The sequence below is a fragment of the Tachysurus vachellii genome, chromosome 3 (assembly GCF_030014155.1).
Source record: "Tachysurus vachellii isolate PV-2020 chromosome 3, HZAU_Pvac_v1, whole genome shotgun sequence".
In the NCBI taxonomy this organism is placed as follows: Eukaryota; Metazoa; Chordata; class Actinopteri; order Siluriformes; family Bagridae; genus Tachysurus; species Tachysurus vachellii.
The window spans coordinates 23173135-23191361 of NC_083462.1; the positions used below are offsets into that span (position 1 = coordinate 23173135).

General features: G+C 37.5%; 1 protein-coding gene and 1 pseudogene across 1 annotated transcript in view; both read right to left on the minus strand.

Moving 5' to 3' along the window:
* Window positions 1-2127: 2127 nt before the first annotated feature.
* On the minus strand, window positions 2128-6395 carry LOC132842309 (proton-coupled zinc antiporter SLC30A1-like; annotated as a pseudogene).
* Window positions 6396-13305: 6910 nt separating this feature from the next.
* The window catches only part of LOC132842424 (serine/threonine-protein kinase Nek2-like), a 13781-nt gene continuing 8859 nt past the window's right edge, over window positions 13306-18227 (minus strand). Inside the window, exon 4 of the mRNA XM_060865103.1 lies at window positions 13306-13590. Coding sequence (XP_060721086.1) covers window positions 13394-13590 — 197 coding nt within the window. The 3' untranslated portion in view covers window positions 13306-13393. The remainder of the gene's footprint in view (window positions 13591-18227) is intronic.

Sequence of the window (18227 nt, forward strand, 5' to 3'; positions counted from 1 at the left end):
AAGTCCTATAACTTCATCTGATATAATAAGAATGAAAAACAAAGAAATATGCAAACTTTAATATAGTGTATTTTTTTTAAAAGTTCACTTTTAAAGTGCTCCCATCAACTTAAAAATATCAAGGATCTTTATACAAACTGTAAATACACTTTTATCAGGAAAAAACACACTGAATACCAAAATACTGAACAGCCATGTTTAATTCACAATAACATATATCCAACATGAATATATCAAAAACATTTCAGCTGGTGTGTTCTAGTCTAAAATCCTTACAGCTACAATATATAGAAAGAAAATGTGTGTGCATCGGGTTAAAAAAAATCAGAGTAACTATTAAATACAAACACAGGGGCATTTTGCACATGGTCTCATCATTAATATATAAAAGTAGATTAATCAACAGATTATTAGTTAAATACTAAAAAGAATAGTCAATGTAAGGGCAAATTATCATACTGTAAATTCATCATAGCAAATTAATTCAACAGTAGCTGCTATTTGTATGACATACTGTGATATTTAATGTGCACAACATTATTGTAAGGCTTCAGTAGCCCTTAGGAGGCAGGATGATGGGTAGCATGTTTTGGCACCAATCTGACATGAGCTTACTCGGATTTCTAAGAACAGTGGTCTAAAAAGTGTTTTCATTTTGGACTCATTTAAAAAAAACATCATGTGCCCTTCTTGTATAAGGCAGCTGTTACTTATTCAACATGCACTCATTGCCTCCCCCCCAAATACAGCGTTTGGGTTATTGTGCTTGATAAATATCTCAATATGTTGTAGAAGTGATTAAAACACAGTCATTACTGTCAGTTACCAATAATATACGAATATTGAGTGTCAGCAAGCAAAATCAAAGTTCAAATTCAGCAATTTGGCCCAAAAATAAAGTTTGGTGTTTAAAGTTTGCTTCTTTTTGTTTTGTACTAGTGTCATGAGGCTAATGTAGCTAACAAGGGAAATGAATAGCTTCCAGTTTAGCATTATGCATACTGCATGTCTTAAATGGCTCACATTCATGTCAATACATCACAAACTCAAATCTAATAAAAAAAAAAGAAAAGAACAATTCTTTTAAAGAGAACAATGTGTGACAAAGTCTACAACATTATCAGAGAAGATTATGTATTTTATACAATTATTCTCACAGCAGCATTAAAGGATTGCTGAAACGGTACTCAGAAATATAACGAGTCTCAGCACAGCACAATTGAAAATACTAGTAAAAATATTTTACTTTACAGCATAGTTTGTTTTTTTAAAAAGAGTTTCACACCTTATTTTTTTAAAATGCATTAACAAATCTAAATATTATAAAAGTCTCTGGAAAAGAAAACAAAATAATTTCTAACAAATTAAGCACATACATTATTATTTGTTTATGAAATAAATTGATCATGGATGTATCCAGAATGGGAAAAGAATATCTATTCATTAGAAAAAAAAGAAAGAAAAGTCCTTAAACTTGAGCCAGCAGCTGGATTTTAGAGATAGTGACAACACAGCAGATTCTCAAACGCCAAAAGCTTTTTGCATAGACGCGCACAAACATGCTCAGACTTAGACAACGCTTCACAAACATGGCGCTCACAATGCTCACATGCAGCAGCAGGTCTGATAAGAGGTCAGCCAGCCACCAGGCAGTGATAGCTCACGCTTCAAAGATTGTGTGTGTGTGTGTGTGTGTGTGTGTGTGTGTGTGTGTGTGTGTGTGTGTGTGTGTGTGTGTGTGTTTGTGTGTGTGTAAGGATCATGTAGAATGTGTTTGGACCACAGAGGAGATTTGTTTGATTTGTCAGAACAGCAATCAAGCAATTTCTCTTGTGAATATTTTTCCAGTTGATTCACTTCTTGGTTGAAGCACTCTTGCCTCATCACGGTCTCAATAGATGCGCCAATACCATTTTAGGTTCTGGGTCCACTGAATAAATTGTACACTGAAGCCTTTTCCGATGCTCCTTCTCCTACCACCAGTGTTATTACACCTTTTACCACTAAAAGGCACGAATCCACAAGTTTAATTTGAACTGTCCATTTTGTAGAAATATGAATTCTGTTTTACTGTTTACATGAAAGTTTGGTCAATGCTGAGGGCATGAAATATAGCAAGGGGGCAGATGATGTGTCCAATGCGATCCAGTGTTTCGATACTGATATCATATCAGCTCAATATCAGATCGGTGCATCCCTCTTTGTCTCAAATGGCTCTGGTTTTGTAATTCATTAAGTGTGCAGGTAGTTTTGGATATATTTATGGTTTCTGGTGTCTTTATTAATGAATTCTTTGTACTTATTCTTCCTTGTAAAAAGGACTCCACCTCTCTGGTGAGGTCACTTGGAGCCACTTTCCAGAGACTCACTGATGACCTACAGAGCAGTGGAAGTGGGGGGTTCTGCTTCGCTCCCACGATCCGTATTTGTGTTTTTGTTGTTAGGGGGTTTGCCATTTTGGCAGCAGACCTTAGCAGCACACTGTGTGCTGCAGGAGAGCTCACAGAACGAGGCGTGTGACTCAGAGCTCATCATGACATACTCAAGCTGGATGGTGGTGGGGTGGATGCCTTCATCATGAAAGAAGGCCTTCACGCGTTTTGCCAAACTCATGTAGGAGGCATGGTTTTGGCATCTGATGTGTGCTGTGGCAATGATGTGACTTCCGGCAAGCTGCCAGATGTGGAGCTCGTGCACAGCCAGAACACCTTCGATCTGGTGCAGGCGAGCGCTTAGGAGCTCACGTCGACCTGCTCGGGAACAGTCTGCAGCAGGATGAGGGCGGACTCCTGCAGGAGCGGGAACGTCGTGTACATTACAATGCAGACCATGATGAGGCACAGAGTCGGATCCAGGTACAGCACCCAGCAGGGCCCCGCTATGTTGGACATGGTGTTTGTGTTGTTGTGTTCTGCATCACCAAAGCCCAGTGTGTGGTTAGGGTAATATTGGTCACTGCAGTGTGTGTTGGCAAAGCACATGTTGTTGCAGGGAAGGCCTGGCTCACATGGACGCCACACAAAGGTGTAGATGATGGCGCTGACCACGACAATGACAGAGCCAAGTGTGTCACACATAACAATAAGGAAAGCACCACGCATGTTCATCTGGGAAGACGAGGATGAATCATGCTCATGCTCAAGCTCATGCTCGTGCTGAAGGTCAAGGTTAGGCTCGTGCTCCAGCTCGGCGTTCAGCTGCACAACTGAGAGCTCTGCCACATAAACACCCACAATACAAAGAAAACACAAGGCTTAACTACACATAACTACATTTCTCATACATAATCACTAGCAAATAAAAATGAGAAACAAAAATATATACATTTTTCGGCATAAATTATTCTACGTATAAATGGGATCCAGGCTGCAAAACATTTGAGAACATCGAGTACAAAAGACGGCTAGTCAACTAAATAGATGCCTCAGCTGGGGTTAATTATATTACATTTCTCATACATAACCACTAGCAAATAAAAATAAAAAAATAAAAAAAAATTTTCAGCATAAATTGTTCTTTACTGAACAAATTAAGAAGATTCAATTAAGAAAATGAATTAGCAGTCAACACTTAGCCTGTGGGTTTGGGGCATTCAGTAAAAAAACGGGTTGCTGAACTCAAGAAAAACTGCCAAACAAGCATTTATGCCAATAGGAATTTTTCATTTAAAAGTATTTTTAACAAAAATTAAATAAATTAAAGCATGTGGGGTTTTTTTAAGCACCAACTGCATCCCAGCATTTAAATGTAACATGATGAAAGTAAAATCTATCAACGGTTATCAATCTATCAATCTATCATCCATCAGAAATCTCTTAATGGACTGTCAACAGACCGTCGGTGTAAATGCAAGCCAAGAAATCCCTAAAATTAAGTGAACAAACTTGCAGGCAAACAGAAAAAAGACAACAGTGAGGCCATCCTTAAAAATATTTTGCTTTGCAGTAACAATAAAAAAAAAAAAAGGGTCGGTAGGTAGGTCTATATTTTTTTCCCAAGTTTCAATGTAAAAAAAAAAGTACAATTTTGGTGATGGTGATTACGTAGGTATGAGTTTAAACAAATTAGCATATCGTGACGTCACTGACTGGCTCTTCATCCCGTGCCTTCGGGCGCATCATTGCAAAGCTTATTTTGATGCTGGGCACAGTTTTCTTGGAACTTCGTGCCAAGTTAAAGCGGTGTCGAGCTATTTTAATGATTTTTTTTAGATGAATTATGGTGCCCGAACCCGTATGACTTTGAACGGTGACAGAGAACATTTTGTTTACTGCAACCGCAGCCATCATTACCAAGCGCGAACCGTTGACTCTGACAGTGAAAGAGTATGAGACGAAGCGAACGCACAGGCCATAGATGACGTCACGGGTTTTATTTAAAAGAAAGAACGTAGCCTTCGTTTGTATGTAGGCCTAGGCAATTTATAGATTTACAATACTTACTAAAATATCATTAATATTATTTTATGCTTTTGTATTAGTTGTTTGAAGAGTTAAAAAAAAAGGTCTTACAACCGGCAAGTCGGTCGGTCTTAAAGCAAAAATAAAAAATAAAAAATTGAGTCGGTCCTAAATTGACAGGGTCGGTCGGGTTACGGCAAACAAGAATATTTTTAAGTATCCAAAATAAAACATTGTGACATAGTATTGGAGTAATTCATATAAAATCTTATAGAAAATAGTCTGACATGATAGTTGTCATGTGTTTCTTTGTGTACTAAGGAATGTGAGATCTGTTACCAAAAACTAATGTTAATTATTTATTAATTGACTGATATGATATGTGCAGATAAGCAGCCTGTCATTGCACTGCAACACAACGTCAGTTCTTACAAAATATCTTTTTTTCTCCCATGTGATCGGGTTTGTAATTGGTTAGTTTTCAGTGCAAAAATGCTGAACTTTATATATATATATATATATATATATATATATATATATACACACACACACACACACACATATATATATATATATATATATATATATATATATATATATATATATATATATATATATATATATATGTATATATATGTTTTACAGTGGTGGAAATCACAACCTTGCATCATCCAGTCCTAATAATTATTAGCCTGCTTAAATTAGTTTGGCTTCATTCAAACCTTAACTGAAAAAAACAAGAAAATCTAAGAATAAAAAATGTCAGCATGGAAATTCTGTGTTGGTGGAAAGTTGAGGAATAAAAATATTATTAATATTATAATATATTATAGGAATATAAATATTATTAATATTATAGTATATTATAGGAATATAAATATTACTATTATTATTATTATAGTACATTATAAGAATATTATTATTATTATTATTATTAAAGTACATTAAATGAATAAAAATATTATTATTATAGAACATATTGAATAACTAGATTATTTTTTCATTCTGAATTGAGGGGAAGGTGGATGTTTTATTTTTTTTTATTTATTTTTTTTTTTTACAGTTAAATGGGATCCAGGCTGCAAAACATCCGAGAACATCAAGTACAAACGACGGCTAGTCACTAAATAGATAGCAGAAGTCTTTAGCTCGATTATATTTAAATATCAGCGACCCCCAACATTTCCTGCTCCGAATTCACCTGAGCAGGTATTTAAAGGTGATGATAAACTATTGGTGATAAAGGTGATGAGCTCTATTTCAATACAGCCTTGTACTCGGGTTGGTTTGTGTCATCTAAATGATCCTGCTTAAGCATGAACCCCTTCAGAAGCACATAAATAAAAAGGAGGAGAGAACAGTAAAGAAAAAAGCCTCCTCTCACCAGCTGGTCCTCTGCTGTCTGAGTTCACGTCGTTCGGGCTACCGTGACCGCCGTCCAGGTTGTTGTTCTCATCTACGGTGGGTCCACATTCAGTGGACATCTCGCTCTTGCTCATGTTCGTCCTGTTGTGCTTCGACTTGCCGTGACTGTTTGCGTGCCCGTGAAAAAGACACAGCCCAGCAGGTTGACCACGAGCCCCGCGGTCCCGACGGCGATCACCAGGAGCGGGTTCTCGATCTCCTGCGGCTCGGTGAAGCGCTCGGTGAAGCGCTCGATGGTCTCGAGCACAATAGTGAAGCAGAGCGCGGTCAGGATCACGGCGTTGACGAGGGCGCCCATCACCTCAGCACGGATCCAGCCGAACGTGTTCTTGTTGGTGGACTGTGTGCGCTCGGCAAAACGCACCGCCACCAGCGCTACAATCAGCGCCATCACGTCCGATAACATGTGGAAAGAGTCCGAGAGCAACGCGAGCGACGCCGTGAGCCGACTGACCACCACCTCGACCACGAAATAACTAAACGTTAATAATAGCATGCACAGCAAACGGGCGCGGTTCGGTTCACAAGCCATGGTTTCACCGTACGGCGGAGAGTAAAAACAAACACACAGCTAACTAGTGATGTTACCAGTGACACCGAAGCTCTGAGGCGTGTGTCAAAAAATGAACCGATTTTCATTGAAGCTTTGTATCGAAGCTTGATTCGTTCTGGTAAAATCTCGTGACCAATGACGTCCGAAGCTTCGTTTCACACACATCCACATGACTGCTTTGTTATCTGATTCAAAGGTTTAAAATCGCGAGCAACACGCGGCGCCCACTCGTGTGTTGTATTAGAGTATTGCGTTACACGGAATCTATTACTGTATAGCGAGTTTAGGGGAACTTATTGTTGCGAGTTGTCAATGGAGCCTGTTACAAAAAAATCACGTTCTGTAATGTGGGGTCAAACTTTCATTTGATTTCGCCCAATAAAATGGATACATGTGGTTTTGTTGTGAAGCCTATATTTATAACTTAAATCTCACTCATCATTGGGCAATTATACGATTCAATGTAACATGTCATGTCGTATATTTTGTCATATATATATTTATTGGATAGTAGTAATAAGTTGAAAAATATAGGAATGCAAGAAAAGCCTTTTGTGCAGCGCTTAATACCGTGATCTTTTTTAAATGGTTCACACTTTATACTTTTGAGACAAGGTCTATCCTTGATCTGTTTTTAGGTCCAGTGTTTGATATGCTCCCAGCAGCTGGTCTTTAATAATGTCACTCATTCAAATCTCACTTCCATGTCACTCATTCAAGAACACTTACAATGTCCCTTTCACGAGCTCACACTTACAAGACTGTTTGTCTATATAGTCATGCTGAACAGATGGACACCTGATTGCTGACTGCTGATTGTTAATAAAACATAATTAAGCACAAAGCATCCATCTAGCCTACAGAACAGTAGTCTGTAAGGCAGATTTCTAATCGTGTAAAAGTGTCTGCACTTCAACATTCATGAGTTTGATTTTTTTCAAAATGTCCACATTCACCATACAAAAAGTTCTCTTTATTACATTTTGGAGTTACCATGCGTATGCAATGGAACATGCTTTGGTCATGTATTTAATATATTCATTAATTTATTTATTAATATGTCCTTAATTTGTCAATCCGTAATTGCTTCTAAAATAAATACGTTGTTTGGTTGTGGCACATTCTGTGATAGCGCTTTCACCAGCAGAGGTCCTCATTGAGCTCTGATTTGAAAAGCTTCGAGTAATGAACCTTTTTTCCGATACAATTGTGTTGAAAGCTTCACTGCTTCAAGAAAGCTTCACTTCGCCATCACTACAGCTAACAAACACAACAGTGCTAACCAGCTAACAAACACACACGCACACGCGCGCGCGGCCGGTTTACACCTATTCCTGAGCTTCTCTAGACATTATTCAAGTCCGGAATCTCACTCGCGACGCTTCTTGTCTTGATCGTGACAGGAGAAAAGAGATCTTTTGCAGACGGAGTTCTATATAAAAATATTAATATTATAGTACATTATAGGTATAAAAATTGTATTATTACTATTATTATTATTATTATTGGGGTTGGAAACCTATTGTTTTTGTTAGGTTTATTATTATTATTATTATTATTATTATTATTATTATTATTATTATTATTATTATTATTCCGCCCTAGAAACGGTCGTGCAGCCCAAACTGTAAGGCCTAGAGAGCTCAAACTTGGTCAGATGGTAGTACTGGTCACAGTTACTCAGGGCCAAAATCTCAGCGGAATCGGACAATCTGGGGCGCTTCAGCGCCCCAAAATGCGTTTGTGCCCATAGGTCCAAAAACCCAATTTTGTGCTGACTCGTAAGGCAAAGTCTCAGAATCAGAATCAGAATGGTCTTTATTGCCAAGTATGTTTTCATACTTCGTTTTGCTTCGCACGAGGATTGTACTCACCGATATGACTTTGTTTATTTGTCACTTTGTGTATGTGAAAATCCTTTAAGGCCTTAAACTCCCTAAAGGCCTTAAACGCTTGAACCCGGGAAATGCTGCTTGCAGCTTTAATTATTATTATTATTATTATTATTATTATTATTATTATTATTATTATTATAGTACATTATAGTAATACAATTATTATTATTATTATTTTTTATAGTACATTATAAAAACAGTGTCTAATTTTATGAACATATTATTTATTATTATTTTGAATTATTATTATTATTTTTATTATTATTTTTATTATTATTGTAATAATAATTCAATTAGGCAATTGCACCTATATTTTGAATGTAAAACTTATGTCTTATTTAATTCTTATGTTCTTTTTAAGCTCTGTGTTTAGAAAAAAAAAAGTATTTAATTAAAAATAAATACCATACCACCATTTATTTCCCCGGTACAAGGGTGACTTACACTTGATCATAAATCTCTGACATGATTTATCATGGTTAAATTTCTTACGTTGCAAAACACTACAATTTTAATATGGATGTGCAAACTACGTATATACACGATTAGTAGTAGTTCATATTAATATATGTTATAGTAACTATGGTGTTGGAAAACTCGTTTAATGAGTTCATTAATTGAATCTATGTCCGTCGTTCTGCCTGCATTGGCATTTATACACAACCCATTCATTCATTCATTCATGTAATATTTCCACATTTGATGTGCACACTTTTATTTTCTATAATTTATTCCAATTATTCACGAAATACTGGGCGACTTGTTGCATATTTTCAGGCGAAAGAAGAGTCGAGAGATCAAGAGAGATTCAGACCTAAAGAACATTCTCGAGTCGTGACAATTGTTGTGGAGTGGATTATACGGTTATTGTTCACACGTTTCGTAACTTACCCCGTTTAACTGTTGCCCAGCAGCGGGTGACGTACTGGGGCCTGTTTCAGAAAGGTGGTTCAACCAACTCTGAGTTTAAACTTGAACTCTGAGTTGACAAACCCTAAGATGGGAAACTGAGTTTTCGGTTACAGAACAGCTGAAATTAGTTAGTCTTATCAACTCTAAATTGACTGACTCTGAGTTAAGCGCTTGCACCTCAACTAAAAAAAGCCATTATCAATGGAGCGCAGATATAACGAGTCACCATGGCAACAGCGTCAGACCAAAAAAAGTCAGCATATTTCTCACCAGCAGAACTGGAAGTGCTTATGCAAGCATGTGGAGAATATGAACACGTATTAAAAAAAAATGCAACACTGCTGTATAAAACAATAGTGGATTTAACATCAAATTTTAAAAGGTGTATATAATAAAAAATGTATATTTTTAATGTAAAACTGCATTAGAAGTTCAGTTTCTTGTCTCACCTTATTGTTTAAGTGGTTGAGGTTGATTTGGGATTTAGAAAGTAATTAATAAGTAAGTAGACCAAATTAATAAGTAGACCAATACTTTCTAGAGATAGTAATTATTACATTAATCTAATTCGACTTGTTGAAGATGTAATTTGTAGTTAGTAATTAAGAACTATTTTAGAGAAAATTCCCAACTGTTATAATATCAGAGGTGAAACCGTAAGAACAGTATTTTTTTTATCAGGAAACAACATAAAAATTGTCAGAAAGCGCTTAAGACTGCTCTGCAAACAGTAGCCTTACTAATATGTTCTGCATCCCCGATGTTATACACAAAACTACAATTCGCAAAGAAACGTAAGGCAACGCAAAGCATCTGCTCGTCTGTAAGAGCACGGCCGCGATGGCTGATGTAAGGATTGATGAGATTATGGATCTTATTGACTGTAAAGAAAAACGTTACCGCTCAAATAAAAATGCATAGGGATGTAACAAAAATCCACTCTGGGCTCAAAAAAATTAATACAGACTTCATCAACAGGATCGTCCATAAAAGGACACGCCATTTCATTCGTTTTACATTTACAGCATTTAGCACACCCCCTTACCCAGAGTGACTTATATTTTGTTTCAATTTATACAACTGAGCAATTGTGTCCACAAAAGCTTGGTCGACCTAGGATTTGAACCCCTGACCTTCTGATCAGTAGTCCAACACCTTTAACCACTAAGCTACCACATCCCACATTCCCTTTACTGCTCTCTGCGTAACTGAAATGTGTGCAATGAATGAGGTGTAAGAAAGAAAGAAACTCTGGGTTTAAGGAAGGCTCCCGACCAGGTAAGGTTCACAGAGTAAGTTACTATGGTAACTGACTCTGAGTATAAGTTACCTCTCTTTCAGAAATGGGCTTAACTTAACCTGTTTTCTCGGGTTTAACATACCTCCCTTTCTGAAACGGAAAACCCAGAGTTTCCCTCATTTCAGGGTTAACATACTCAGAGTTTTCACTTAACCTGCTTTCTGAAACAGGCCCCTGGAATTCAGTAGCTGTGTGTGTGTCTGTGTGTGCGTGTGCGTGTGAGTGTGAGAGAGAGAGAGTGTGGGTCTGTGAGTGTGTGTGTGAGAGAGCGAGAGTGTGTGTCTGTGAGTGTGTGTTTGTGTGTGTGAGAGAGAGAGAGTGTGTCTGTGAGTGTGTGTGTGTGTGAGAGAGAGAGAGAGAGAGAGTGTGTGTCTGTGAGTGAGTGTGTGTGTGTGTGTGTGTGTGTGTGAGAGAGAGAGAGAGAGAGAGAGAGAGTGTGTGTGTGTGAGTGTGTGCGTGTGTGTGTGTGAGAGAGAGAGTGTGTGAGAGAGAGTGTGTGTATGAGTGCGTGTGTGTCTGTGAGTGAGTGTTTGTGTGTGTGTGTGTGTGTGTGAGAGAGAGAGAGAGAGAGAGAGAGAGAGACCTTAAGCAAAGTCATAAGTCACTGGACCAGCTCACAAGGTATAAACTAAATATTTGGATATATATAAGTTTGCATGGAGTTTGCATGTTCTCCCTGTGCCTCGGGGGTTTCCTCCGGGTACTCCAGTTTCCTCCCCCGGTCCAAAGACATGCATGGTAGGTTGATTGGCATCTCTGGAAAATTGTCCGTAGTATGAGAGTGTGTGTGTGCCCTGCGATGGGTTGGCACTCCGTCCAGGGTGTATCATGCCTTGATGCCCGATGACGCCTGAGATAGGCACAGGCTCCCCGTGACCCAAGGTAGTTCGGATAAGCGGTAGAAAATGAATGAATATAATGTTCCAATTTTTAAAAAGATATTTAACTTTTCTAGCTAAAAAGTATGTTTTCATTATATGTGTCCTTGAACCTCTAAGCTTTGCTCCAAAGTGAAAAGACAATGGTTTGTGACAAAGAAGGTACTGTAATGGGTTCAAATGCTGCTACTGCCAAGTTGTGGCTGCTTGTGTACTCGAGCGAGGTCATTAGCTGTCAGCTGCTCTGTTGTGTTAAAAATAAGATAAATGTATGCATGTCTGCCAAATGCTATAAATGTTACTTCATGCATTCTTCCCTGTAGAAGAATCCAGCCTAGTCTTAACACCTTCAATTTACCTAAACATAGGCCAAGCTAGTCAGACTGGTAGATGTCAACTTGGTGAATGTAACCCACTGGAATTTTGATTTGGTGATTTAAAGCTGAAATATACACAATACAGCCAGAGTATGTGGACAACTGACCATTCCACAGATATGCCATTCATCCATGCAGACTCCACCCATAGGATGGTTTTTTGTTTTTCGCACCATTATGTGTAAACCCTAGAGACTGTTGTGTGTGAAAATCCCCGGAGATCATCAATTTCTCAAAAACTCAAACCAACATTTAAGCTACAAACAAGCATCAATTCCCATCTTTTCCCTATTCTGACGTTTGATATGATCTGAAGCTCTTGACCTGTATCTGCATGATTTTATGCATTGTGTTGCTGCTGGATGATTGTCTAATTAAACTGTACAATAACTGTAATAAAGCCTGACTGTACAGGTGTTTCTAATAAAGTGGATGTATTTATGAGTGTATGTTTCAGTAACGCCAGAGGAGACACCAGCTTAATAAAGTTGAGGAATGTATAAAGGATATTATTTGCACTTCTACTGGATTCTGACAAGACTTGTACCAGGACCACATGCAGCTAAACTGGATGGCATTGGAAGATAGTGGAGTGGTTAGATACTTCATATCCAAGGACGCCTTTATTTCTGTGTTATCTTCTGGTTCTCATTTTTTAATTCTTCTATTGTAGCCAGTCTTACCAGAAGCTTTGCTTACACTCTGTATATCTTTTTAAACAACTTTAGAACATACCATTACAAGTGCATACCTAAATATTTTGTCTTCTTCTGGCTCCAGTTTGGCTTCAACACAGTGAACTCATTGGTCTGCATACTTGATTTAGGGTAAATGACCCTTGTGGCAGTGAGAGACCTGCCTTATATGCAGGTTTCTGTAAAACTACTTTGTTCTGTAAAACGAAATCCATTCTTAAAGACTATACATATATAAAAACTGAATTAAATCTATAATGGGATGTTCAGAAAGCAAATACTGGTGAGATTTGTCAGGTGTCCACATTTTGTAAAAGCCTCTGTTGCTAATATTTAGTTTAAACTAGACTTTGATTGTGAACAAAGTAGATGCAATAAAAGACTTGAAAAATCAAGTGAATCGTAACGTGTATGAATATGTGGGATTTAATAATAATAAAAAAAAAAACAACACTGACTCAAGTTTAAGTGTATGTTAAGTTTTGCTCTCAACTGTGGGTCAACTCAAGTTCCGTACATTTCAGTAAGCTCATTTTCTCTTAATTTGAGAATTATTTTTCAAAATCCATTGTGAAATAATCAGTCAAGAAAGTTTTTCCTTTTCTTTTAATTGACATGTACAAGCATTTTTCACAACACAATCTATACTCACACTCTCTCAGACATAACTAACATTAAATAAATTTACCCAGTCTTAGACCATTAGCCAAACTTGCACTTTCTGAAACACAATAAATAGAACATTTCTTGAAATTCTTTATATTAAGCTACATGAAAAGCCACTTAAAACAAAGTCAAGTTGTCAAGCTACGGTTGATTGTGTGTTCTACAAGGAAAACGATCAATCTTTCAGTCAAGAGTTTAGTAGATGCTTCTGATGCTTTGTGGAGAGTTTGTGATGTCATTCCTCAGGGCTGATGCACTGCTGAAATCAGGACTGGTTTATAGACAGTGAATGTTAGCGAAGACCCAGCATGGGCCTGCACTTCAGTGGATAATTTCTCTCAACGTCTCCTACGTTAACTGCGTGTAGTTTTGTAATGAGTACGTGCTCCTGAGGTCGGATGCCGACCCTCTGCTCAGGCCACGTGTTCTCTTTGTTGTCGCCTGCAAAATGGACTTTCTTCTTTCCAGGTGATGTGTTCTCTCTTTTGTCTGCAAGTTAAGACACAAACATGATCTTCATCAGTCAGAAGTGAAATGGCATAACACACTGAGTGCCTATATACACAAGAGGTAAAGCTAGTACCTCTAATATATAACCGGATATTTTACTTAGACTCAAAGCTTAGAGGGTTTATTTATTAAAGCTGAAACAAAGCCACTTAATGTGGCCCATTAACTGTGTTCCTGCACTATAATTTCTGTATTAACCTGCAATCTGAAAACCTCTCAACCGTTAAATAGAAGGAAAAATGAAAAATATTGTGTGCTTGCATGATACCACACACAAACTTTATTTAAAAATCTATTTATAAAATTAAAAATCTATTAATGTACATTTGAATAAACTGACTAGTCATGTTGCTAAGTATTCTATAAGAGCAGTTATTATAGGATCAACGTGCACAGAGACTTAGACAGAAGATGGTAGACAGAAACCCTGAACGGTTTTAAAAAGTTTTAAATCTCATGAGTGTTTCTATATAATTATGTGTTTTTACAGTAAATTCTGTGCATCAACCTAGGAAGAATGAACAAGAGGCCCTTGTTCCAGCTGATAACTTTGTAACATGATAGAAAGATGGAAACTGTTCGATAAGAACTGAAAATGGAATGTGGCCTTGCAGACATGATAACGCAAAGGGAAAAATCTTCAGTAACCAGGGAGGATACATGAACACAATACATTTTCCCTCCTTTTTATATAAATAAAAACTATATAAACAATTTTAACAATCATTTTTTCAAGTCATTCTAAAGACATTTTTAGACAGAAGATCAGATATCTTTTCTCTTGGGCTTTTTAATGATATCTTTATTAACTAAAACTTAGACATTGGATATAGTGCTTTTTCTTTGAGGGATAGGCCCCTTTGGTTTGAGCATAGGAAAGGATAGGAAGAGAAAAAGCACAACTCCAATTAGTGACAAAACATTAATCATCAAAACCATACCTCTAAGGTTAACCTACAAAACTAAACTAAGAACATGCTGCTATTTTTGTGATGGACAGATCTCGGTTGATGGCACGTAAGAAAATAAAACTAAGTAAAGCTAATTTATCCATCTACATTTGTCAATGCGGAAGCATAATCGGTTTGTGTTTGACTCTGATATGAAGTTTTCTCTGCAAAGGTGTTTACTTTATTTTGGAAGAAATATCTAAAGTAAGCACTTGGTACAAAAAACTGCAATTTTAAAAGTTTTCCAACAAAGAAAGTCTTCAGAATAGATGGCTTTAGTGGATGGCTTTAGTGGATGGCAGAATAGATGGCTTTTACTCAAACATACAAGCGTTCTTTGTATTATTAACTAAAAAAAAATACAGTAATCAGCCAAGAACTGATTATTTTCTTACAACAAAATGTTTTAATGTTTACTTATAAGGAATATTTGTCCGATAAAAGAATTTCTTTTCTAACTTGGCTGAAGGACACTGATCCATAATAATTTCTTAAGTGTGCTCATTTTTCAGCCTGGGAAATCTTGAAATCACTTCATTTGCAGAGGTCAGTTTGTGGCTCGTTTGCACACAAGTTTATTCATTAAAATCATATTAAAAAAATAAACACAAAACCAACAAGTAACACATTCAAAACATAAAATTCATATACACAAGCCATGATCAGGGGCCTATTGCACAAAACTAGTATAAGGGATTAAGCCGGGATATCTTGGCGATATCTTGATTTATCCGTGATCCGGTTGCACTAAAGCTGGATTGGGGGCGGTACAATGTTATGGTATAAATTACCATGGAGACTTATTCTGTGGAGCTAGCCTGCTCCAGACCAGGCTAAGTTCTAGGCTCTATTTAATCTCATCCCTTATGTCAGTCAGCAGTCACCACAAACGGAAACCAATAGTTATTCCACTGCCCACTATACATTGTTATCAAATACAGTATAACTAGACCCACTGTCATTATTTAAACATTTGTGATCATTAATTTCAATCATTTTGGATAAATGATGATTTTTAGATGATGTTGCTGTCATTAGATAATTTACAGTTTCCCATAGACTATAAGGCTATATATAAGGCTATATATAATGATAGAATATTAGGGCCACAGAGGAAAAAAAAGAAAATTCAAAGACTTTGAGAATGAAGTCTTTAATAATATTGTAACCCGTCGTTTTAGAGGAGAACAGTTGTTAAAATGACAGCTGTGGGGCATTTCGTGGAATTGTTCTTCAGTACATGGTTTCATAAACAAGGACATACTTAATCTTTTGGCACATCAGCACATTGTCATAAGTATCTATAAGGACTGTAAAAAGAATATGCATCTTTTCCGCAGAAAGAACCAGCCTCATAAATTTGACTTTTTCCTTCTTCCTTAGTGTGGCCCTAATACTCTGTCATATAAAACACATATTCCATATAAATATAAAAACACAAAGTGTAACATTATGTTCCTTTATTGAATAAGTATAAAACAAAGCAGGTAAACCATCAGCTCCTTTCGAAACTGAAGTCACACAGGATACAAAATGATAAATACTCATTCAAAAAGGTCTGTATATAACACACCCCGCATGTCTGCACACTGAAATAAATGCAGGACAAATCCATACACAGGTCCATACACATCAACTGAACAGACAAATGAATGGATGCAGTAGCCTCCCTCAGTATACAGTATACACACAGTATACAGCACAAACATCATAAGAGGCCAAATCAATTTAAATATATATACACGTGTATACATATGTAGAGAACACAAAAAACCCCAAATTCCTCTGCACCCGCAGGACATGTTTAACCAAAATTGAAAGCACACATTCCAACTAAATTCATTCAACACATATTGGTCCCTCAGCAGCCGACCACTGTCGTCATCAGGGAAGATTGCCGGATTGTCCCAGTCCATGGCTGGTGGCACTATGGGGGCCCTCTCCTTCCTCAGGAAGACCACATTGTGGAGAACAGCACAAGCCAGAGTAAAGTCACATGCCCTCACAGGGCTGACCCTTATTTTGTGAAGGCAGTGAAAGCGTGTCTTCAGGAGGCCAAAGGTCATTTCAACTCTGGCCCTGGTCCTGGCATGGGCATGGTTGTAGGCCTGCTGTGCTTCCTGGGGGTCTGTGAAAGGTGTCAGGAGAAAAGGCTGGCAGCCATACAACCTGTCTCCCAGCAACACACCAGAGAGTTCACCTGTCAACACAAAATCTCATCATTTCTACCTCATAAACACAGTGATATTCTTGACACAGCTATGATGTAAAAAGTGGACCATTTTGGCCTGGTCATGTTTAATCTACACACCCCATACACACACACACCACACACACACAAACACACACACACACGAAAAGAGACACTTTCTTTATCACACAAGAACATTCAATGGAGTCAGTGAGCAAGCGACCTTGGGTCCTTTGAATGGCGCTATATAAATTAAAGTGATTATTATCTATTATCTATTTATTCAATTCAATTTTATTTTATTTATATAGCGCTTTTCACAATCGTTTCATAGCAGCTTTACATTAATAAAAGCAGGAGAACACAGAAAAATCGGTGGACAACATAAGAAGTAGAGTACAACGGCTAAGATTAAACCGTACTAGTGAGCGTATTAATAATGTAAGGCTTTGATCATTTATCAAAGCCTTATACAGTGTGATGGAGTTACTGTACACAATCTGCATATGATGCAATCTGCATCATATCTGCAGTCCATTTCAATTAAAAATTCAAATGTTTCATAATCAGAGTACAACTGCGTTTTTGGAGATGTGAATTAACTATTTGGATTGTAATTGTGATGTTTTTAGCAGAGCGGTGAGTGTGTTATTGTGCACTACTTACGCATTCAGGCGGTCTGCAATACTTTGCCACGCCTTTTATGTTGGCTTTGTAGAAGCCAACATTCTGTTTTCCTATTTAAGCTTAGACAAAAATTTATCAAGAGTAACTCCTCCTAGGGCTTTCGAGCCACATGCACCAAATTCGGAGATGTTGTAGAACCTGGTCTGAAGTTTGTTGCTATTACTTTTATAAGCGATCCGAGTACCGGTACTTCCGGTACCGGGTCTCAAAATGGCCTTTTTTCCCCATAGACTCCCATTATAAACTTTGGAGGTTTTTGACTCGGCAAGCTTTTGAACTATCTACACCAAACTCGGCCAGCTCCTTTAGGGTGATACTCTGAACAAAGTTTTAAATTGGTGTACCGACTGGCCTTTCGGTTGTGCCGCAGCCCCGCCCCCAAAATATGCAAAATCAAAAAACTATTTACAACATGGACCTGTGACATATCAAAACACTCAAAACAATGAGGGGAACATCCTCATTTGTATTCTGATGACGTCACTCGACACCACGTGACGTCACGTGCAGCCCCACCCCCAAAATAATCAAAATCAAAAAAAAAAGCACAACATGGATATGTCATATATCAAAACACTCAGCCCAATGAGGGGAAGATTCTGGTCACCTCACGTGACGTCACATGATGTCATATGAAAATCTAAATTTAGCTCAACATGGACATGTGACATATCAAAACACTCAGCACAATGAGGGGAACTGCCTCACGTGTATTATGGTCACGTCACATGACGTCATGTGATGTCACGTGAAAATCAATATTTAGCATAACATGGACATGTGACATA